Source organism: Protopterus annectens, chromosome 11.part0 (assembly GCF_019279795.1).
Source record: "Protopterus annectens isolate FY-2018-M chromosome 11.part0, PAN1.0, whole genome shotgun sequence".
Taxonomy (NCBI): Eukaryota; Metazoa; Chordata; order Ceratodontiformes; family Protopteridae; genus Protopterus; species Protopterus annectens.
Window position 1 is genome coordinate 1,101,580,766 of NC_056745.1, and position 26,335 is coordinate 1,101,607,100.

General features: G+C 41.4%; 1 protein-coding gene across 4 annotated transcripts in view; it reads right to left on the reverse strand.

Annotated features, from left to right (window-relative positions):
• Nucleotides 1-26,335, reverse strand: part of PTPRO (protein tyrosine phosphatase receptor type O) — a 1,723,724-nt gene that overhangs the window by 205,810 nt on the left and 1,491,579 nt on the right. For all 4 annotated transcript variants that reach the window (XM_044088440.1, XM_044088442.1, XM_044088441.1 and 1 more), the window contains one exon: nucleotides 8,722-8,798. In XM_044088440.1, the coding sequence (XP_043944375.1) occupies nucleotides 8,722-8,798 (77 nt within the window). The remainder of the gene's footprint in view (nucleotides 1-8,721; nucleotides 8,799-26,335) is intronic.

The window sequence follows — 26,335 nt, forward strand, 5'->3', positions numbered from 1 at the left end:
GTGTGCACTGTGTATACAGTATGCACTGTGTACAATGTATGCACTTTGTGCACTGTGTGTGCTGTGTGAATTGTGTGTACTGTGTGCACTGTATATACAATATGCACTGTGTGTACTATGTGCCCTGTGTACAATGTATGCACTGTGTGCACCATGTTTACTGTGTGCTCTGTATCTACTGAGTGTACTGTGTGTACTTTGCATACTGTGTGCACTATGTGTACTATGTGTTCTGTGCATAGTGGGTGGGGCACCTGATTGGACAGCTGCACTGGGAACCACAATTGGCTATGGCTCTGGAAAACTCCAGCATTTTGCCAAGTATCCAGTCCTAGAATAGATTTGCAGCTCCTTAATCTCCCTAAAGGGCTATTTGGATAACTTGAGCCAGATAATCGAAGAACTATTTTATCAGTGTAGATGATAGGGCTTAACAATTTAATATCAATGATAAGGTTATTTGAAATGTGACAAGATAAAGGACCTAAAATTGATTCCAATATGGTTTCTAAGTTAAAATAAATTACTTCAAAGTGAGATTGAAGTTAACAAGACATGGAAGGCTATTCCACAGATGTTATTGTCAAACCACAGGAGGAGGTTCAGTGGTACCCTCAGGATTATCAATAAGCATTCAACAAACAGTAAACATAAAGGCAATTCTCTTCTTTATCTTTATCAGTTCTCCATATGCAGCTCAGAATATCCAAATTCCAAAATCCAAGCAGGCTCAGTTGTTCAGCACAGAAATGATCTGATGATTTATAGATTTATGGTTTTGTCACAAGAGTTACAGTCTTAGATTGTCAACAGACTGCAAAATTTATTTCTAGGCAAATGTCTGTCCTGTTATGAAGCTCATTCCTACCACTTCTGACTGTGAAGACATGCTTTATTTATAACTAACTATGACTTTTACATGATGGTTATGAATTTATTTTGTAGCTCATTCAGGCGGGTCTATATTATCTAATCTAAGACTAAAAATGTCGACTCACCTTTAGTCGACACGAAAATCTTGAACCTGCAGTTCATTGAATGGCCAAATCACCAATTTCTTTCCAAGGGAAAGAAATCAGTAGGCCAGCAATGAACATTACAAAACAATTAACACTTTTAAGTGTGGGGCTTTGCCCCCCCACACTCCCCTAACTGAATATTCTAACTCCAAGATCCCACTACAGTTGGGGAAAGGGCAGATGCAATGGAACTGCCAACCAATTTCTTTTTAAAGAAATCAATGATTTGCATGTTCAATAAACTGCAGATTTGACGTTTCCTGTGTCGACTAAAGGTGAGTCAACATTTTCAGTCTTCAAACATATGATATAGACCCCATTCAGTCAGTTTTCTACTTTATTTGGCAAAGTATTTTTTTTATATTTTACCTGACATGTAGGACTGACATGTTTGGTTAAAAGGCCATAGAGGCAAACGAATGTTATTTCTGAACCTGGTTAAAATTATGCAATTATTAGGTACTTTATGTTGCTTTACTGTTGCTAGTTTAGCATTGTAAAGATGTTTCTAAGTGTAGTTTTTGCAGATAACACAAATTACAGGTATTCTATCTAATTCAAGAACTCTTTGGAATGTACAGTTTGCAAAATCCATTTTTTAACACCAGTGAAAAAAATCATAACAAAACAGCTATGTCCTCAACTTCAACAAAGATATTCTGCATATTGTAAAACATTTTCTAACGTCATAAGACAATTGCATTTATTTACTTATTTTAAACATTGCTTGTATATCTGGGTAGATGTCATTTCCTTCTGGAACTGGTAAAATAAGCCTTTTACAGCTTTTCTATTTAGAAGCAGGAGCACAGACAGAAATTTCTATTTTTTAGTCAAAATCTCATAATTTTGTTCCTCATCCCATTTTAAATTAAAAAAATATACACATCTCTCTCCCCTCAAATGTTGCTTCATATTCTTAAAAAATATATGCTGCATTTTAGCTGTTGCCTATTACAGCAACAGAAATGTTTATTAAAATGAGTAATCATACCTCTAAATAGGTTGCATATTTATCTAAATTAAAATAACTATCTTAAACAGTTATAGAATTGTCTGGTCTCTGTAAACCAGAATAGTTCTGAGAGAAGATTAGAGAAATGTAGCTAGCTAAGTACAGATGAAATACCAAGCAATGCTTGTGGAAATAAGCAGATCCATGTAAATTCATGGCATGCTTTTTTACAGAAGTGACGATAAAAAAATTAAACGCATTCTTCAAAACATGGTAATGACAAAACTGCCCATAATAATCTTCCAAAGTGCTGAGCAGGAATCAGATTTAAATAAATAATCAAGTTGCAGTTCACTAACTGTAGCAGTAGTTTTAGAGTTTCTCAGTGGATCCTTTGGAATGTATGGGAACACAGGTATTGTACTAAGCAAGCCATATCTGGGACCATAATATGGCCAACCAAAGGCACCCAAAACTGAAAAAAATGTCTTTTTCAGCCAGTCTTGAACGTTTCTGCATTGCTAATGCCTCTGTTTCAAAAAATGGTTACTATTATCCTCTAATTTGTTATACCTTCAAATGATCTGAAGGCGACTGCCATGGCTAGCATTATTTTACAGTCAATGCCTTCACCTTCCTTATGTTATGTTAGAGGGACAGAAAAAATACTTATGGTGAAGTGATCATTTACTCTAGTTTTGCTTTTCATCAGTTGACAACATTGCTGTGACTGCTTACTTTTCACTGTCAGCATCAATCCGTATTTTAATTACTTCGCTTCCTTTGATTTTCATTAGTGGCCATCTCTGTTGCAGCATTCTAAAGGACAACAATGGCATATTAAAGCAGATTGCTCAAATTTCTGTCTCTTTTAGTCCCTGTTCATTGATATAGCCTCAAAAATAACCCATGCAGCTTTAAAAAGTAATCCACTCAACTGTTTTCCCTGTTAGGCTTCCTACCTTTCCATACTGTTTTACTTTCACTTTGAAAACCAAGTTGAAAAACCTCTAGCTGACTCTGAAATGATGATGTCACATCTGCTACAGCTCTTGCTCTAGCTACCGGGACGTTTCCTCCCCCAAAGTGATGTAATCCCCACCTGATTTGCATGCTGTACAGAAGAGCCAGTGGGCCTCCCATATTGTGATGTCAAAGCTGCCTTGCCCAGCCCACTCTTAAGCTAGCAAAAATGTTAAACTATAATCTTACTTTTCTGAAGAGCCCTACCGATATGTGACAAAGTACAGGCAAAAGCACAATAACAGTTGCAAAAACTAAGAGCATAAATTTGCAATGACCATGCATAGACATTAATTGCATGTTTTTACATAAGAAGCAGATGTCTGTGACAATTAATTGACAAGACTACATCAGATTACAAGAAGTATGCAATACCATAATTTTCTTAAATTACCACTTAAAAAAGCATGTGGGTGCTGTCATGCAAGTCTGTGAAATATTTTGTGTTTATAGTGCATCATTTGTTAGCTATTTAACCAAACAGGAAGGAAAAATAAGTGGGAGTTTGATGCTTTGCAAAACAGTGATTATTCCTAGTGCTATGGAGCTTGGTTCTAAATTTGACAGGAGGAGTGCAACAAAAAAATTTTCCCACTGTAAGGACTGAAAGGCTGACCATAAAAGAGTACATTAGTCTGGTCACCTGCTGTGAGCTGTCAATCACATGCAGATAATGGGTCAAATTACTCTTAGCTCTTTGACAGCTAGAGAAGGTAGGTGTGAAGGGGGAAATACCTTGAAGAACTAGATTTCAGCCTTTACAAAAGAAATCAAGTTAGCATTTCTAAGAAGGAAGAGCAATAAAATGCACTTTTCTATTCTGTTCTGTAGCATTTGTACTGCTTGTGTTTGAAGTAGTCATTGAAAAAGGATAAAATGTTAACCAAAGGTAGGTGACTATAACACAGCAGTGAATGCCTGTAAAATCAGTGCACTGACAGCAGCTTTAGGGAAAACGTGGCAGATCTGATGTAATTTTTTGGAGACAAACAATGCATTCTGGGATACGTAGAGGTAGACTAAACAGTCAGAATTATTTCAAGATGCCAGACCCCATGTGGTCAGAGTCAGAAATTGCATATAAAAATATCTAAAAAGCTCTAAATAGTCCCAGAGTAGTGTTAAAATGTAGGAAACACCAAACCATGATGAAATAAACATTTTTTTTTAGTCTGTGGGTAGAGTTGTCCTTTAAGGAATGTTTGAATGACAGGCTTGAAAATGTGACTGAGTTAATTGTTTTTTCAAAGTAACAACTGTAATTCAGTGTTCAGGTGTGAGAAATTTGACCCCTGTGATTTATAGATGTTACTTGGGCTGTGATGGTTTGTGTTTCACTCACAGTTTTAAATACTGTAGCTAGAATTAAAGTCTTTGATGTTAATCTTCTTTCCCCAACTCCAGAAGAAGCATGCACTTTTACAGACATTACAGTGTAGACAAAATTAAATAGTGATAAAGGTAAGAGTTAGATGAACATATTTGTTTTCTTTCTTTCTTCATGGCACTGAGTTCTATTAAAGAGAAAGGCATTTACATCTGGAAACTAAGCCTGAAAGCCCTGCCTTTGTTCATTCTCCAGGTAACACTATTTATCTGAGATGTGATGTTAGCAATCTGTAACTGATAAGGCACATTTAACAAATACAGGAAAGAAAGGTAAACATAATTATTAAATGATGTTTTTCTGTAAATGTGAAGTGTTTAGTGTTGGATTATGGGGGGGCGGGGGGCAATTTTTGGAAAGAAAAACTTGACTTTTGAGCAGAATTCTCTTTTATAGTAGACACATTTAAAAGCCCTGAAAAGTTATTGCCACCCTTTTATAACTTTCTTTCTGCATGATGGATTTTACTCAGCTTATAGCGTTCTGTGGAACAATTAAATTACCTGTTCATTTCTTCTTACTCACTGAATCCCAGTCCTCTTATCAGGTCACAGAGGGCACTCCTCTTAGCAGAGGGGACTTCTGCTTACCTATATTTATCTTAGGTAAGTTAGTAACAGGCTACATTTTTGTGAATAGGGTGGGTGTCACATAACAGGGACAGGTTTTTCTTCTTGAATGTTCTAGCTTAACTGCAAAATATAAAAGAAGTTATGGCACGTTTGAGTTTCTTAATCCTGTTCAGTAACACTTGTACCTGTCCTCCATTAGTACACATTTTGGGGGAGATTTGGCTTTAGCCTCCACCAGACTAATGACCTGAGTTGGTCCCACCAAAAACAATGAAAGAAACCAGGCTTAAGTCTTTTAGTCACAGAGAAAAGGTGAGCTAGTGGTAAAGTGCAGAATACGAACCAAAGAGCTTCAAGCAAAAAAAACAAGTAGCACTCCACACCATCAATGAACTTTTAATAAAACAACAAAGCTTTCAGATACAAATATCCTAATTCAGTGTCTTACATAAAACAGCCATTAAAACAGAACTTCTTATATCTCATTCAAACATATCACATGGCACAGCAACCTATCAAAAAACAGCAATTAAGACAGCAATTAAATCTTTAAAAGCACAGTAGCAATAATATATGCATAGCCACTTTTTCTTTACTTTTTAGGCATCAGGTGAAAGGTCAGCTAAGAAGACGCTGCTCTTCTTGCCACAGCATGTGCAGCCCCTTTTCCCTTGCAACAAATCAAAGTCACTAGTCCATGATGGCCTGCATTTGGTCTTTTTCCCTAGACTCTAACTGCATAAAATATGCAAGATACAACTGCCTATTGTATGAGATTATTCATGAGATTGATCTCATTAAGTAGTCTGCCTGACCACCAGCAGTATATGAATAATGGTTACAACAAGGACAAGAGTGAAGGTAATAATTATTCTCATCTAGTGACATTTGGTGTTCTGACTGTATGCTAATAACTGTGAGTATAAACTACTTTTATCAATGTTAATAGCACCAGAATCTGTGTATGCCATACTGCCTCTTTGGTAGAACTAGGGTAAATGTAATAACATCTTACAGATGCTTATCTTTTTGCACAGTCTTCTTTACTGTTCACTGTTTTGAAGCGCTTGACTGAAGTCTGAAGAATGGATAAGATCTGAAGTCCTGAATCCCATTTACTTACCAAATGCTTCAGGACTAAAACACAATACCATGAGTTCTTCTAAAATGTGTGTATTTGTCAGTAGTATACATTAAAGATATATGTTTGAAGGGTAGGGACAGCACTGCTGTACATCCATATGAAATTCTTTCTCTCTCTCTCCACCTCTACTAAAAGCCATCCATGTGGGGCATGTGCCTCTCTGTCCACCACCACTACTATTACATCCACACACTGTCTAAGAAAGAAGTACAATTAAATCTTCCTCATTCTTCAGCAGTGTGGGACCTCAGACACAGAATAAACTAACAAGCACATGGGTTAGAAAACATAGGCTTAGTTCTATGAAAAATTATATTTGAATAGATATGCTGTATAAAACAAACTGGCTAAATATGGTCATTATATTTATTTATTTTATTTATTACATTTCTTAACCAGGTATGTCCAGCTGGGCCAGGGGCCCATTTTCAGTGGAGACCCGGAGAGAAAAGCTCTACAGTAGTACACCACAGCAAACAAGGCATAATATAAAGCAATCAATAGTACAATACACTCATAGTACAGTAACAAGCAATAATACAATGCAAAGTCCCATTGCCAGTGGAGACCTGGGGAGAAAGCTCCACAGCAGTACACCACAACAAAGAAGCCATATACATAATGCAGTCAACAGTACAATACAATCATAGTACATTAACAAGCAAAAATACAATACAAGCAGTAGTAGAATGCAAGTTCTGGGTATTTTTTGATACTAAAAACAAATTAAGATAAGGATGTTAGAAGATCTGATGAGAAAAAGTAATAGAAGTGGGAAAAATAATTAACCTGGAGAGTCGCAGGAGCATAACCAATGACTGGTAAGGTGTTCCTTTAGGAGTGATTTGAACTGAATGTGAATAGGGTTTTTTGATATAGTCTCTGGAAGAGTGTTCCAGAGTTTGGCTATTCTGTGTGAATAGAGGGAGTCACCATGATAGTTGTGGTAGTTGGATACCTTTAGTAAAAGTCTGTTGGAAGATCTGAGAGATCTAAGATTAGTACTAGGTCGAACTAAATAGAAGATGGCAGGGCATTTGCTGGGATGATAAATTATTTTGTGGCTAAGATTAGTTGACTGAGTGATAAAAGGTTGGGGAGCTCAAGCCAGTTTAATTGTGAAAGATCTGAGCAGTGGTGAGATTTGTGTGGGTGATTAGTGACAAATTTAGTGATCTTATTCTAAAATGATTCAGGGCTGCTGATGTTTGATTTTTGAAGGTTAGTGAATATAAGCAATCCATACAGAAGGGTGGATAGAAGGTGTGTGGAGCAGTGCCTAGCCTGGCATTGGGAGTTAGGTATGGTTTGGCCCTGTATAAGTTGTCTAGTTTGATGTGGACTTTTTTTGATCGTTTGGGCAACATGTATATCAAGTTTGAGGTTACCATCTATGGTACCACCTAAAAGTTTAGTGTGGTTTGTGGAGACTATTTTGGTTCCATTTGTGGAGATGATTGAGAGAGGGAGCCTGGAAGGTTTGGGTTTTTTGTTACTGAAAACTATAATTTTGGTTTTGTTGGGATTTAAAATGAGTTGGTGATGAGAGAGGTACGTTTCAATGTCCCGGAAAGAAGATTGCATTTTTAGTTGGTGTTCTTGGGGTGAGGAGGCAGAGCAGATGAGTGGTCATATCATTGGCATACTGTACTATGGAGGCTAGTTGAGTTGTTAAACTAAGGTTGTTTGTAAATATGATAAAGAGAAGTGAACTGAGAATAGAACCTTGGGGTACACCCATGGAGATGGGGAGTAGGGAGGAAAGAGAGTTTTCCCATTTTGTAGCCTATTGTCGATTGGAAAGGCAGCTATGGAGCCAAGTTAGTGAGGATAGACTGAGGCCACAGGAAGACAGTTTATTAAGTAGTAGCTGGTGGGATATGGTGTTGAAGGCTTTGGACATATCAAGAAAGATGGAAGAGACAAGCTGGCCATTCATGAGATGGGGGACAGTGTTAGTGAAAGATAGGAGGGCAGTGCTGGTACTATGCTTAGGTCAGAAGCCATGCTGAGAGCTGGAAAGGAGGTTATTGGTAAGAAAGTAGTAAATGAGTTGGTTGTGGATGCAGTTTTCTAATATTTTCACAAGGGGGGGATAGCTATGGGACAATAGTTAGTTAGTTAGTTCTTTGGAGGGTCCACCTTTGTAGAGGGGTATAATATGATATATTTTCCATATAAGTGGAACATATTGTTCTTTAATAGAATGATTAATCAAGACTGAAATGGAGTAGGCAATTGAAGGAGCCACAAGTTTTAAAAATTCATTAGGGAGTTTGTCTGCAGCTGTGCAGCAAGGTTTGCATTTGGATAAGAGAGTCTTTATATAATTAGTTTGTATGGGTGTGAAGGAGAAGGGGATGAGATTGTCAATGGCAGGGGTGCCATTTTAGGACTGCAGCATTCAAGATTTTCATTTTTAGGATCTTGTGCTTCAGTATTAAAGATTCAGGATTTTATATAGTGGGACAATGTGGGAGACTATTCTCCTAGTAACCACACCTTACTCACTACTAAATTTAGTTAAAGATTTGTTCCTAGTCTTCAATTACATTGGTCTGTAGTTTGTGGTCAACTCATCTGTCCCCTATCACCTTTAATTTGGTGTTGTCCTTACTTACTGGAATGTAGTTGGCATTAATGTAGTCTGAGCCTTCATCTTCATGCATGGAAATTAGTCTGACACGACTGAAATCATCTGAAAAAGGAAATTGAAAAAAATGTTACAATGACCTCTTCTGGTAATTGTTTTAATTATAATTATTTACACAATCCATAAAATAAGAAACTGGAGCAGCATAAATGGATTTTGTAAAAGTAATGTATACTTCAAGTATCTCAGATAGCAGATACAACTTTTAAACTAAAAACTGTATTTACAGCAGTAAATGTTTCATACCATTCCATTTTGTTTTGAAATGATAATAACATTAAAACTTAAATTAAAAAAAAAAACTTGCATTGTTTCACATTTTTAAGTATTTTAAAACAATTGGCATACTTTCTTAAGTGGAGGAAATTTCAACCAAACTGAATGTTGGGCAGACTGTCCAAAATTGTCTGGCTTTATTATTACCCTGGTACAAGACTGCCCCCTGGATTCATTAAACTCCATGCAGGAATAGTGCTATTCCTGCATGGAGCAGAGCATGGCCATGTAGAGCAGCAGTGCACCTTGCATATTAATGAAGGCACGCTGCTGTATTCTCTACATGGACATGAGCCGTGTAGGAGTGCAGGGGGCATGTCCGAGCATTGCTTGCACAGTACACACACCCCCTACACTCTAGAATTGCTGTATGGCAATTCTAAAGCAACTAACAGTGTCCATGGACACTGTTATCACAAGATAATAGTGTCAGCGGACAAAATACAGAAGCACAGCCCCCCCACAACATATGTCTCAACTGGCCAGATGTTCGCAGAATGTCCAGAGTTTTCCCTTAGATTTTTGGCCTTTCCCTCATAAAATTTCCTCTCATCTGGCAAATCATTGTGATGATCTAAGGATTGAAGTCACTAAATAGTGACATACATTTGAGTTGCATAACTTATATCCTTCAAAGAATGTCTGCTAACACACAAACTGATTTATTCTAGCAGCTTTCTAAGTTTATAAGAGTAATGTTAAATATTCTTTTTTTTTCCCATCCCCAATAAAGTTTAAGCGTAGCTGAGTGGGTATGCACATCACACATCTATGTATAGCATAGCTTAAACAGTTGAAGGAGCTAAATAGAACTATACTACCAAAATAGTCAAAGTGAAATAGTGTAGTGGTTACAGCTTTCGCTTAGCATGCCATCATTCGTGGTTCAAGCCACAATGCAGACCATTCATTTTTATTTGTGAAAACAGCACTAAAAATATGTTTTTCTAGAAATGGGTAGTGAATAATATACATTTGTTAACCAGGGTAGTGTAGCAGGTCCAAATGTGACATGTCAGTGTAGTACAGATTTGAAACCCCCATGTAAACACAAGTGTCCCATACAGTATAGCCACAAAAGAATGTAATGAATGCACATAAAATGATGATGTTGTTGTTGTTGTGTCTTTTTGCTTTTACCGGTTAGGGGTCGCCACAGCAGAACTCCGGTCCGCTAATGATTGGCAGTAGATTTTTATGTGCCGAGTTGCCGGCCCTGACGCTCAACCTTCAACAAAGGTATGCCCATTCATGCATGTCTCCACACAGAAGATGCTCTAGCTGAGAATCGAACAGGACATCTTACTGTGAGGCAACAACACTACAGCAGCACCACCACCACAGTACACATAAAATGATAATAATAATAATAATAATAATGATAATAATAATTAATAATAATACTGATAATGATAATAATGAAAACTGAACAATTCTAAATTGTGTTCATCTGTGCTTAGCTGGAGTAAACATTGCTTAAATTTCTATACTTAGCAATAATTAACGTAGCTAAGCAGATTTAGACAGTGGTAAGCAGTGCTTAGTATCTACCCCTTTAAGCAATGCTTATTTTTGCTAAGCAGGTTTGCCCATCGCTTAGCTTAGCTCAGCATATTCAAAACCATCCAATCATGGCAAAGGGTGGGAAATCAGCCCTATTTAAACCTCACAGGCATTAATAAAGTTCATAACCAGTTGTAGCTCCCCAATGCAGGCACTATGGCTGGTGTTGGTGTAGTGCGCACTTTCAGGCACAGCGCTGAGGCATTCAGGAGTCCAGAGTCATGGTTGGACACCTAGTAGAAAACCATGGTGGGAGACTGCTGCAGTACCAGTACCTGGGCTCCTAATACAAAGCATGGGCCTGAGACCATCTCGCATGTGACCTCACCAGTGCCACTGGCATCCCTCAGACTGGTGAGCAGGTCCAGCACCACTTTGCCGACTTGAAGCGTAAGAAGAGGGAGCTCTTGGACAGGTGGGTCCAAGATGCATGGTCGGGGAATGTCCCAGCTGTGTGTAAGTATCAGTATCAGTAAGTGTTTTCCAAAGTCTAGCCTGTTTATGTGATGGATAGGTATGCATAAATGAGTCTCTATCTCCTGCACAGCTGCAGATGAGAGGGCTGCGAACATGGACGGCCATGCCAGCAGGCTGCAAAGGGTGCATCGCGAGGCTGGTGAGTACAAATCTAGCTTGTAGTACTCATGGCAAAATAAATAGAAAGGAGTAGAATGTCACCTGTTTGTATTTAAAAATGGGTATGGTTTGTACTGAATAAACAAGACATTAGAAGGGTAATAGTGATGTGCAGGGCATATATCAATAAAAGTGTCAGTACCTGTCAATAAAAGTCAAAATCCTGGACTGGTCGTGTTTACTTTGGTATGTGATGGTATGAATTGAAATGTGTACAGTTTCTGCACAGCAACTATAGCTCTGAAAGCATTAAATAATCAAGGCTCATCTGACATAGATTGTGGAGCTGTAAAGCAGGAGATTAACTATATGAAATGTTCCATGCACCAAGATCTGACACCTGAATAGTAATGTTGTGTTAACCAGTGTTTTTCAGACTATCCTATGTCAATGTAGGACTACACAGTATAAGAATTATTGGGTCTATATTAAAACAGCAAAGTTTCAAAACTTCAGATGTTCTAATATCGGCCCCTATTCAGCGAACGCTGACAACATCGAACATGCAGAACAGCTAATTTTTTCCTAGGGAAAAAATTCACTGTTCCAAAACACATACACACAACACAAGCACACCAAACACACAGCAATCCACACACATACACCTAAAATCTTACATCTAACCCTACACTAAACTGTACATACACCACTAACTATCCACTTACCTTAACCCAAACCCTAACCCTAAGGTCCGTCATTATCGCACACTCACCTCACCCGTGCCCTAACCCTAACTCACCTATCCCGCCCTAACCCTCACATCCACACAATCACACACTTACCTGACCCATGCCCTAACCCTAACTCACCTAACCTGCCCTATCCCTCACGTCCACACAATCGCACACATACCTAACCCTAACTCACCTAACCCGTGCCCAATCACACACTTACCTGAACCTGACCCGTAACTTTCCACCACAGCGCTGAAAATAGCAAAGTGACAAAAATGTACAACCAAATTCTTTCCCTAGGGAAACATTTGGTTTTCTGTAGCTTTGCTATTTTCAGCGTTCGCAGAATAGGGGTCGATATTAGATCATTTGACGTTTTGAAACTTTGATGTTCTAATATAGACCTGAATTATCTGCCATGCATGAATGTCAGAATTACAAGGTCATATTATACAACCAAGAGAGTATTAGGCAGAAAACAGTCAAAAGGCATCAGTTTCTTAATAGCTCATTCTGATGAAACACAAACTTTGTTCTATTTTATGCACAAACTGGCACAGTTTGAATCCCAGGAGTGGTAGTAAGCTGTATGCATATTTTTCACTCAGGAATATATAAATATGTGTAGAAACAGTCAGGTAGTGTTAACAGAAACTTCCTTCACAGGTCTGCCAGGTAAGAAAAGGTATAAAGTAGCTGTAAGAAGGCTGTAATTATACACTGTGTACAACACCCACTGTCCAACCCCAAGGCTGCAAGTGACAGTAAGATAAGTACAGACACCAAGTAGTCTCCTCCAAGAAATGTCCCTCAAGTGTCACGCTGTCACAGCTAGTGGTCACTGCCACCCACACTCAGGGTGACCAATTTAAATCTTGGCAGAGTATGGCAGTAGCACACACACACACACACACACACACACACACACACACACACACACACACACACACACACACACACACACACACACACACACACACACACACACACACACTATGAGTGCGCATATGTAACCCTGACAATGTGATTATGGGTAGAAACAGTCATGTAGTGTTAACAGAAACATCCTCAACAGGTCTGCTAGGTAAGAAAAGGTATAAAGTAGCTGTAAGAAGGCTGTAATTATACACTGTGTACAAACATACCACTGCCCAACCCAAGGCCATAGGGTGATGTAAAGCGAGGTAATACCAGCTGAGTAATGATTAGAGCAATAATCATTAAAGTTGTGACTAATTGAAGCCTATACAGTTGTTAATTGACATATCTCTCTCTCTCCCTCACCCTGTCTGCACCAATAATCTAAACACATAAATCAATGGGTATGTTTTTCACCAAACCTACTGTTGGGACATGTGTCCTGTTGTTCTACAAATATTTAAAAGTTTGACTATTAATGTTCCCTGTTCAAATACTATCATCGGTGGCCTATTGCTATCAATGTAACCTGCATGTCCACTGTGGTTGCATATATGCATGTGTTTTGTTTGCAATGCAACTGTTCCCAAATCGGGTGTTTTGAGTTAAAGGGAATCCCTAGGCATGCTGTTATAACTAATCCTGGAATGTGTTTTTTATGACTAACGAACATATGTTATAAAACTGCAACACCATAGCATGTCCTGGAAGGCCAATCCCAATGTATCTGCCTGTTCCACCTCAACTGACTGTGGCACTGGGCCCCAGCACATTGGGGACCCAACCTGGGACCTCCTCGTCTGTTGGTCTTGCACCACCTTTGGTGCCCATCCCCCCGAGTGCGGGAGCAGTCACCCATCATCAGGTCCGGGGATTGCTGCATAGCGAGCTTCGGAAAGAGTTTGGAGATTTGCTATGCCAGCTTGAGGGCAATATGGCTCATTTTGAGGGTCAGTCTGCCCCACCTGCTCAGCTCCCAGCACAGCCACCTTTGGGACCCAGTGTGACTGCCCATGGGTGGGGACCTCAGTCCCACTGAATCTATTTGGGGGCTTATTGGTATCCAATTACCAACCTCCCTCTCCGCCCAAGGTGTTTACCCCCCACATGTCATGTACCACCTCTGTCTGCGGTCTTGTCTGTTTGTCTGTCATCCTACCCAACCTACCTCCCCAAATATACCTACTATCCTTTCCCAACATCCCACTCTCACCCTATAAAAAAAAAAAAAAAAAGTGCAATCTGTTCCCAAAAAACAAATGTTGCCCCATACATAGCTGTCCGTTTCAAACATGTGTCCACTGGGCACATGTATTCTGGTCTAACTGGCTTAACAACACATTACTGTTGTCCTCGTCCCTCTGATAGGGGGTTTGAGTGTCCAAATTTACCTCCAAATTCTGTATAAAAGCACAGCTGTTGCTGTATAAGAAATGAACAGCTATGGACCTAGCTATCTTTCATATTGTTTTTCCCTTTGCATGCCCCCTTTTTCACTACTTTCCTATCACCCATTTTTTCTTTTCTTTTAAAGAACTTAGCATAGGGGTAAGCCAGAGTAAGCAGTAGTAAGAAGGAATAAGCATATTTGTGTGGTGCTAAGAGATGCTAACTCAGATTAAGCACTTCTAGGGCTAACTGTGTGACAGCATAGTTCACCGTAACTTGGCATCGCTTACTGCCGTGCAAACCCAAACAAACCCACTTACAACTGCTTAAAAGTGCCTTAATCACTCTGTATCCAACAGCCCTTCTTCTGCTCAGCAACAAAATAATCAGCCCTTGCAATTATTGAACACAGGACTCTACACACGATAGCCACAGCAGTTTACCACAATACCATCTGAGCTATAGAAATGTCTGATGCTTTTTCAAACATATCGTTCAGTAGAGTCATTCAACAGTAGGGAAAAGATTATGTAGAATTAGTCAAGTTTTGTATACAGATGCATATATATATATATATATATATATATATATATATATATATATATATAATATTGAAAAATACATAATATATGTAGAGACATACATATAGAATATATACATATATGCATATAGATATATATAGAAAAGTAAATATATATATATATATATATATATATATATATATATATAGCTCTAGGACACACACACACACACACACACACACACACACACACACACACACACACACACACACACACACACATACACATATATATATATATATATATATATATATATATATATATATATATTGGAGTCATACCTCATATCCATACTTTGAACTTCTTACTGCAACAAATCTGTCCAAAGGCTGTCAAAATTGGGTCAATGGATCCAAACTAGGGACCTCTTTTAAATATTGCCCTCATGCCTCTCTCTCCAGTAGCAACTGTTCTGCCTTGCAACAAAATAATCCGTCCTACCAAGTTTTGAACCCAGGGCACTATAAACTACAGTCAAAGTAATGTAGCACTACACCATGTTGTTGTTGTTGTGTCTTTTGGTTTTTCCCGGTTAGGGGTCGCCACAGCTGTCCGCTAATGATTGGCAGTTGATTTTTACATGCTGAGTTGCCAGCCCTAACGCACAACCTTCAACGAAGGTACGCCCATTCACACGTCTCCACACAGAAGACGCTCTAGCTGAGAGTCGAATGCTGCTTCCCCCCTGTACCAAGTCCACATGAGAGTCTGCTGACAGTACCTCTCTCCCACACCTATTTATCTCCCTATGGTCTACAAGTGGGACAGCAGCCTGTAACTGGTGAGTATATCATTGTATTGTTGTGCTTTGCCCATACACACCTAGCCATATTGCTTGATGTCCATGTTCACTGGTGGTGGTGTTAACTGTAGTGCATCATAGTGGTCACCACGGGGCCTATCTGAAGGGTGATGTAACATTCCTGCGGCATACCTCATAACCTGTCAGTGTAAAACATCTGCACAGAGACCAACAAACTGGGGGGACAAATAGGCTATGTTAGGGACATGTATGACACATTAATCCTATACAGTTAATACCACAGTGTACACACCCCTGTCAAGATGCCAAGTGTTTCTGATGTATACAATGAGAGACTACAATGTTACATTCCACACCTTTTCCAACCTGTAATATGACCATAATATGAACAATCAGCTTGTAAAACCCACAATATGTTAGGCCACCAAATATGGCGTATACAAACCTTACAATACGCTGGATGCATATGTGTGCACACCCTCCAAATAACACATTGTAGGAGCAGCTTGTGATGTACTGACAGCATTCACTCTGCTTGGGTACACACCTGCCATCAGGTACAGGGACTCAATGTAACAATGAATAATGGTCCACTGTCAGAACAGTGTATTCATGACATTTGCTCAGTTGCCTATACCAGAAGCAGCCATGGCTTGCACACTTCTTACAAATCATTATAGGGATCTCACATTTGAAAGATATCAGTCAGGAGTAGGGTACAACAACATTAACACAGCATTGCATATACCATGGAATACAATGGAGACAGTCATCAAAAGGTAGATTAAATATGGGACAACAGTGCTGTTTAAATGAACCAGAGGTCCTTCCAAAACACATGAAAGGACATGTTGAGTACTGGTCAGGGAGGCTGCCAGGAGACATGCAGCAACACTGACGGACTTGCAGAACTCTCTGGCAAGTACTAGTTGTGTAGTACATGTGACAACACTCACCTGGAGTCTGCATAAGTCTGGCCTATGGGGTAGGGTCAGTAGATAGAAGTATTTACCCATGCCAAACACCATGCAGGGCTGTGTTCAAGTAGCAAAACATAACACCAGGTCTCCCAAAGGCATGTGTTGAAATGTGTAATGGTGTAATGAGACCAAGGTTCAAACCTACACCTACTATCCCTAAAGCTACATGTGGTGCACAAGCAACACCTCACTTCACCTGAAGACCACCATCCACATGTTTAAGCTCACTGGTGGCAGTGCCCTGCTTTGGGTTGCTGTTCAATTAGCTGGAACTAGGCTTGTAGGCATGGTGGAGGGAATTATGAACAGTTCAAATAACACTCATGTGTGGGCCAAAGCTGTCAAGCATCTGGAAGATGGCTGAGGATGAAGAGGGGTTTCAGCTTCCAACATGACAATGACCTGAAGCATACATCTAAAGCTACCTAAGAATGGCTCCACCTGAATACAATAAAGGGTATGTAGTGGGCCAGACAAAGAGCAGTCTTAACACCAATAGTAAACCCCCAGTGTGGCCTCCAACATCTGTGCACATGAGCTGCCCTTGCCAGCTGACAAAGTTGGGGGACCTTTACAGGGAAGACTGTCGAAATAATGCCAAGTCAAGATGTGCCATGCTGATACTCCCCTTCCCAGGAAGAGTGACTGCTGTAGTCCATTTATCAGGTGTTTAAAAAAAGTATTGGTTTAAGGGTGTCCACATCTATGTAACCACTGTATCATACACCTCTCACTCAGTATATTTCACAACTAACACATTTGTTTGTTTCTCGATTGGATTGCACAGTTTATATGTCACATTCAAGGTGGGTAATGTTTTTGAATGCAGTATTATGGTCTCATTTTATATGATACAAGAGCTTGCCATGTTAACAGGGGTGTGTACACTTATCATATCCACATTAAGCTTAGAAGGTTGTTGGTGTAACAGGATTTGTTTGAATATACATTCACTGCTGGTGATGAGGTCTGCAAATCAAATCTATGTCATTAATTAGTGACATCGATCCTTATATGATCCCAGTAATGTGTCAGACTAACACATAGGGGTTGTAAGGAACAGAGAAAACATATGTACCAAACATCTACACCTTCTTCAATGATTTGTACAGTTGTGAGGTATGGACTACAGTAGCTGCCACTGTGCTATACAGGTGAACAGCAATAATGTGTACATGGGTTCAGTGTGTGCTGGGGGAATGGACGTCACCTACTAAGTGTACTCGTGCATCCCAGATTGAGAATGGCTGCAATGCATGATGATGAGGGCTGTGTGTCATGCATATCACCTTTTGGTTAATGTGAGGTATGTGTAATAGCTTTGTGCCACCTAACCTGTAAGTATCTGTGTGTGTGTCTGTGTGCATGCCTGTGTATGTGGCAGCCAACCATAATGTACAGGTATTAATTTACATTTACTGTATTCTCCTTACAGGTGGCAATGGGGGTCGGGGTCCCTCCTGCTTGGGAACTGATGTCAGTGTCTCCACAGACTCTGACAATGATGATAGCCATAGTGAGGCACAGGTGGGGTTGTCAGGGGCTAAATCTGTGCCATTGGTTGACATCCCACTGTTGTCCACCCCATCTCCTCACACAGTTACAATGCCGACACATATCCCATCACCAGTGGCCATAGATGATGGATAGTTGGCGGGTGGTGGCATAGGACAGGCAAGTCTGGTAACTATAGCAAGTGTGTTTGTAGACACCAGCCATAGCCAGATAACAGGCAAGGTCCCACACAGGGGGACGGGCAGGGGTGTTTGAAGGGGGATTGCTGGCCATCATGCTCCTGTCACAACTGCCACAGCAAGTGTCACCAGACACATGGTTTGGACTGTCATGGAGGCACAGGCATGTAGTGAACGTAACACAAGACAACTTCTCAAGGTCGTGAATGCCACTCTTCCTGCTATGCGTGACAACCTCTATGATCGTGCCTATGCCCACCGTTATTATGCTGAGGTCATGGATAGATGGTTGGGTGAGTTGGTGGGAATCCTTGACCATGGAATGTCAATCCTTGAACATGGAATGTCTGTGATAGAGCATGTGGTAGGAGTTGTCCATCTGCCATGTGGACGTAGGACAGCAGCACGAACAGTTGAGGTTCCATGTGGCCATGCAGCTTCTCACTCCCGTAGTGGCAGTACCAGCAGTGCTACTGCAGGGGGGGGTCGCTTTATATGCCACAACCTAGCAGGCCATGGGCATGTGGTCCTGGCCAGTCCCAACAGGGATGCAGATCCAGCAGACAGCTGTCACCATCAGGGAGTAGTACTGCATCTGGCCTTGTGCCTGATCATGCTGGTGGGTTCGCTGGCAGGCCCAGTTCCCATGTCCATGGCCAGAGATAGTGAACTGCACACCCTGCCATGTACGGTCCACAGCTGTCCAACATACCCCTGTGCAGGGCAGCCACATGGCATGACTGTGTGCATCCATATACACATGCATCACCATCAAAGCCAGGTCACCTCCAGACTTACACACACCACCTCTGCACAGCCCATTTAAATAACAACTTCCTAAACACACACACATGATGTCAACCAAACAACACAGCCTTGTCCTCCAGCAAACTCACACCACACCCTGTGCATATGATGATACCTGTGCCACATCCCTGTCATCCATACCATCGATGCAGGGACATGCTAATATGGGACTGATGCACAGGGTGAATTTACTACAGTTTAGCAATGTAATGCTGTGTAAAGTGTTGTCAGCCAGTATGTTTAATGGTTACACGTTAAGAACGTGTAGCTGTCCAGCCTTGATGCATTATTGTTATTAATGCTGACAGAATGTGGTTTCCATAATGTATTCTATTTGTCTTCTAGGTGTCTGTTTGTCAGCAGGATGTGGCTCTGCAGACATTATCTACAAAGAGTATGGCAGTGTGGTAACACATTGAGTGTGTCATATCCAGAGTACAGCTGTACACAATTTACATGTCTGTATAACAGTTTTTGCATGTGCCATGTAGCTTATATGGCTGAGGGGTGTATATAGGTATGTGTATGGTGGCTGACATCAGCAGCTCTTGTACAGTGGACAGTGGTAAGTGTAGTGGGTGAACACACCTTAGATTTGTAAATCCCACACACGCAGAGGGCATTGTGTTGACCCAACACACAGAGAATACTGCTCACATGCACACACACACACACACACACACACACACACACACACACACACACACACACACACACACACACACACACTCACAAATGCCACTATTGGGTTTGAAATCCCTACTCATTTAGTTAGTGGGAGTACAGTATTATGCAGTTATCACAGGTGAGCTCATAGTGTGTTGAGTTTCCAAAGTATATCTATAGTGAGTATCATCACGTGCCCTAGTAAGGTATGGCAATGGGTGGTATAGTGGGTGTGACAGGTCTCATACTAATGTCATGCACAAGTGTACACACTCCCAAATACTGCTATGCACAACAATGCACACACACAAGTGTGCCAGTACTGTGATTAAGAGCCCTGTCTCTCTAGCTGCTCATTCCATACTGTTACATAGCTGTTCCACACAGCACAGGGCTTATAGATCTGCAGAGTGTGTACAGATACCTATATGGTTGATGTAAAAAGCAGCCCTCATACAGTGGAATGTAGGATGTGTGCTGGGAGTATGATGGCCTACAATTGTAATACTTGGCCACCCAATGGATATATTCCTCACTCAAACACACACACTCAGGATGCTGGTCTTACGTGCACACACACACACACACACACACACACACACACACACACACACACACACACACACACACACAAACACACTTGCAAGGACTGAGATTCATAGGATCATGTGTTCATAGGTGTGTACCAGGCTAATGGGCATGGACCCATGACAAGCCTAGCCCATGGGAGTAGCCTGTCATCATGTGACCTTACATTTTTCCCAGTGCGTATATCACCTGAGTGATGGCCACTGCGACAGTTAAATTCCCTGTCCACTCATCCAGATTTCTCTTGAAGAGGACCATTGAGGTGCTCTGACATGTATGCGGCATATATTGCATTACATGTTAACTCGCTGGGTTATGTGTCTGTCCCCCAGCATGTTCTGTTGATTGTTGTAATGAGGTTGAGGTATCCATGGCATGTGGTGCATACAGATCAGAGTTTTACTAGATATGGCATTCCTAACACAGCTAGCCACACATGGCATTGTCAGGTAAGCATAGATTGCCTGTAAGTAGCCAAGATGTGGCCAAGATTACTTGGAGGTATTGCACTCTGTCCATATAGGACAGTTGTTTGCAGGCTAGGGTTCTATTTGTGAGAGACATTGCAGCCTCCACAGTTGTTGCATGTGTCTAGTGAGCTACATGGAAAATGGGTGTTGTACCTGCTGGATGGCCTCATGAGGAGAGATTAGAGGGAGACACTGACCTCTTCCCTACTGGATGACACACCCTTACTTATAAGATGTGCCATATAAAAGTTATGTATGTCCACAGTAGCAATGTGGGGGCCATAAGAGAGGTCACTTTCAGCCTGTGTTCCCAGACCTCTTATAAGGACTTCTGTGTCCATTGGACTACCAGCAATGTGTTAATTCATGGTAAACACATTGATTCCACACTGGATTGCAACACATTTCTTTCCATTCAGCCTAAGGCCAGTGTTCTGACAACAGATGGATGTCTCAGTGGGGCCTTTATACAGGATGTCAACATGATATGGGGATCTACACATAGCACCCACCTTGCAATTGTCTGTGAACATTGTCAGCCAGGGTCCCTTTGTGTTGCTCTGGATGTCAGAGGCATTACATGACAAACATGAGGGGACCCATGACCAGACCCTGTGGTACTCCCTCGTGACTGGTTGGCAGCCTGACATGGAGTCTGCTACCTTCACACTGTGGGTCCCATGCATGAGCCGGTTTGCAACCCATCAAGTGACATAGGGGTTGATGCCTAGATGGCCGTGTTTGTGTATGATTCCTGACTGGGAAATGATATCACAGGATTAGAAGACCCGCCGATCTTGTTTTTGTATCCATACTGTTACAACGTTATTTCTCATGGCACACAGCTTATAGGGCTGCAGAGTGTTGACAGCTACCACTGCAGAGGTTGACACAACATGTGGGCCATGTTCAGTGGACATTTGGATGTGTACTGGGTGTGGAACGTTTGCAAACCCCCCCCAAAAGATATGGTGTACGTTGACACAGACACACACACACACACACACACACACACACACACACACACACACACACACACACACACACACACACACACACACACCAGTATTGAGATTAGAACTCCTACCTCTCTATCTCTGCCTACTAAAATGTTACACAGTGCCACGGAGGTTATACAATTTCATCTCGTTCAAAGGTACTTCTAAGGTGAATGACATCAACAGGACTACTAAATTAGGGTGAAGGGAAGTTTAATGTGTGGTACACAACTCAAAATGGTATAACCCACACAGTATATGATTCTCACACAAACACACACACACACACACACACACACACACACACACACACACACACACACACACACACACACACACACACACACTTGCCAGTATTGAGATTAGAACCCCTGCCTAATTATTTGTACTACAGTGTTACCACATGCACTACAGAGCTTACTGGACTAACAACTGGACAAAAGTGCTGATATCTGCACAGCTGGGGTAAAGTTTTACAGGTGGCAGAAAGCCTGCCTTCACTTTTTCCCTTACATCTTACTAATTATTTCTGTCTTGCACTTCAACTAGCATAATAGCTTTGCACTTCCACAGGTTATTGTATCAATAAGTATAGCACACCTGGGAGCCATCAGCAGTACTCGTTCCTCACAGAATTAGCCCCAGTACTTAGTAGTTATGACCACCCCTCCTGGCATGATTGAAGTGCAGGTTTCTGTGCTTCCGGCCATTAACCTGGTGCACTTGTACATTCTGAGGCACTGTTGCAACTGCCTCATGTACACAGACAACCCTCTCCTCTAAACTCCAACCAGTCAGACCTGTGAGAGTTAACCCTATATCACCGAATGTGGAAATATGCGCTCTCCAGCGAAGACTGCACTAGCTGGTTAAGAGGATAAGGTCAACACCTGCACCACACCATGTGGAACACATAGCTCGGCACAACACCCACTATGACAGCCCTGGCATACACTGAAAAACAATATGACAGTAAGGCACTGCATACAGCCTACCAGGATCTGACCAAGGCTTTTGATACCATTCCTCTGTCAGGAATTATTGCTAAACCCACCAGACTAGGCATCAACCCGTATATCAGTGGGTGGGTTGCAAATTGGTTCACAGAACACACAGTGTGACCGTGAGAAAATCCAAGTCAGACTGGCAAGCAGTCAAAAGTGGAATCCCACAGGGATCATTACTGGGTAGTGTCCTGTCCAGCATCTACTTCTCAGGAGTCCAGCCCAACACAGAGGAACTCTGGCTGACCAAGTTCACAGAGAACTGCAAGCTGGGACCTCTCATTAACTCCAGATGTGATGCAGACATCCTACAGAAAGGCCTCACTGAGACCAATGCATGCTGTGGACACCAAGGCCAGAAATGTAACACCACAAAATGCATCATCATCATCCCCTTTGGTAAAACACTCAGTTCCCAGTAAGTACCACATCAATGGGAGCCCAATGAACACTGTAGGCATTATAAGATATCTGGGGACACAGGTTGACAGCAACTTATCCTTAAATCACCACATTTCCACTGTGGTCAGGATGTCCTTCAAAGTGACACATTGCATTACCAAGGGTTTTGCATCCATGAAGACAGAGGTAATGATGTCTGTCTGCTGTTCCCTCATTAGACCACTCATCAGGTACTCTGACCCATTTGCCATGTACCTCAGTAGACACCTACAACAGCTGGAGAGGCCATAGAATCACCTCACAAAGAGGTTCCTAGGCATTAAAGGGTCTATATTACATTATTGAATACTCATGTATTCGGAAACATAATAGTCGACCCCTAATTGTCTAAAATGTCAAACGTCAAACTTTTCAATAGAGATCTCCGTACAGTGTGGAAATGGACGTTTTCCATTGTCTGCACTGTATGGCAATCTCAGAGTTGGTATATTTAAGTAGTGGGGGTGTGGGGGGCTTGCCCCCCCATGAGGGGGTGCAGGGGGGCTTGACCCCTGCTTATAGCATTTAAATGGTTTGTTTGGGTGGGTTTTTGTACTTTTTTGCTGTTCAACGTTTGACAGTTTTGAAAATTAGGGGTCGACTATTACATTTTCGAATACCTGAGTATTCGATAAGGTAATATAGACCCGCATTAACCACATGTCCTACAGACAGATTCAGAAGACTCCAGCTATTCTCTGTGTCATATCACCTAGTTAGAGACTATCTGTGCTTGACTTACAAAGTCATGTCTGACCCAGCTGTTTTAGACATGCTACATATAAAGACATCCCAATCCCTCCACACCACACACTGCAGAGACTTCTACCTCATTACCACAATCACCACAACATGCTGGTGGGACAGGTCCCTCACCAAGAGACTGCACATACCATGGAATGCATTTCCCATACATGTAATGCAGAGCACCTAGCTGACCCTGTTTCAGAGAAATCTTGATGAGTGGATGTGTAATAAACAGTTCACTCCCAGGATCACTGCAGTGGCTCTACTTAATACATGCACTGGGAAGTAACATTGGGTGCCACAATGGTAGGGACCTTCTATGGGCTAGGCATGTAAAGGCTCCTGGGCCGTTAGTCTACTACACACTTATGAACCTATAAGGGGAATTACATCAGCAGGACTGATAAAGTAGGGCAGTGGGTGTTAAAGTTATCAAAATACTTTGCTCTACAAACACACTTTGACACACACACACACACACACACACACACACACACACACACACACACACACATACTTGCCAGATGTGAGAGTAGAACCTCTACATAATTAGTTATTTGTACCACAGTGTTACACAGTTATCACACATGCCACATAGCTTATGGGGCTGAGCCCTGACAACAGACACTTCTAAGGTGAGTGATATCTGCAAGACTGCTGAAGTGCGAAAGGTGATGTATACTGGGTTTGAATGGACCCAAAAACTTTAACTTGTAAACACACACACAGAACTGAGATTAGAACTCCTACCTGACTAGTTATTTGCACTGCACTGTTATGCAGTTATTGCACGCACCACACAGCTTATGGGGCTGATGAAAGGGACTTCTAAGGTGGCTGATATCTGCAGGACTGCTAAAGTAGGGAAAGGGGAAATGTACTGGGTTTGAATGGACCAAAAAGCTTTAACTTGTAAACACACACACAAATGTACTTTGACATTTGCCATGACTGAGATAATAAAGCCTACCTAACTAATTATTTGCACTACAGTGTTACACAGTTACCGCCTGCACCACAGAACTTATAGGGCCAAGGCCTGATGAAAGGTACATCTATGGTGATAGACATCTTCAGGACTGCTAATGTAGGGCACTGGGAAGTGCACTGGGTGGGGAAGGCCTGTTCATTCCTAGATCCTACTGACATTTCTCTAAGTGTATGAGCATGCCCAGTGTGACCTTCTATAGTACAGGTGGGACTTCATTCCAGGAATTGTTGTACTCCAGTTTCAGTTTGTTTTGTGCTACAGCCATACCTTTCAACCTGTTGGTGCAGGATATCTATAGACAGCCTATCAAAATGGGGGGACAATGGGCCATATGGTGACTGTGACTGTTTCTCTCAGTAATGTATAGGTTGCTAGGGTTAAAGAGCTTGTTTTAGCAGACATCTGATGTATATGCAGTTTGACATTGTCATATATTGTTTCAGTACCATGTGACATACCTTCTCGGATCATCACAGTGATTTAGCAGGGGAATGCAGGGTGAATGATGCACACACCAAAATTATGGGCCAAATGTTACTCATTCTTGCACAATCCAGCCTGTTGAGAGGTGTGCCTACAATCAATTGACTGCTGGAGTTGTGAAAACAGTCCAGCACCTTGGTGATATATTACAATGGTGGAATCTCTGTGTATTTCTGTTCTGGCCCGGTCTGATTTCCAGTCCACAGTTGGGTAATATAAGTCAGACAGGATCAGGGTGACAGGCAAACTCCAGATAAATTTGTAGGGGATAAGATATGGGGGGAGGTGTTCTAGGTCAGATATGCTTGCCTATAGCTAGCAGTGCTTTGCATAGGGCTCTGATCAAAGGTTGACTGCACTTGGAGGGTCTTGTGTGTGTCAGACTGTTTAGCCAGCCTGGAGGTGTGTGTTTGTCTGACATATATGTATGGCCCACCTCATTTTGCTTGGCTGGCTACATTTTGGGGTCAGGATGTTGCACAGGACGAGTGATAAGGGAAGGATGTGTTACTCCCCATGGCTGTGGGCCAGGGTTCTGTGGCTGCAGACATGTCACCATCTCCCAGGATTAGGACTGCCTGCAATGAGTGCATTTCCATGTTTAGAGTCCTAGCCCTGCCTGTTGACTGTACAGGGTATCACAGAATGTTCACATTCATGCTTCATATATCTTGTTGGTTACGCAAACGAGTGGGGTTTTCAAGGAAAAGTGTTTTGCAAGTCACTCAGTGTTGAAGTCAGATATTATTGACATTTGACATTGCTGTTTCTGACTTCGTACCCATCAGACATCCCATGCTACTACACTCATTCTTTCAACTTTATTACATTATTAGAGCAGGATTTCAAAGTTGTCCTTCTCTTTGAACCTTTTTCACCCCATTATTCATGGCTTTGGACAGATTTCTGGCTC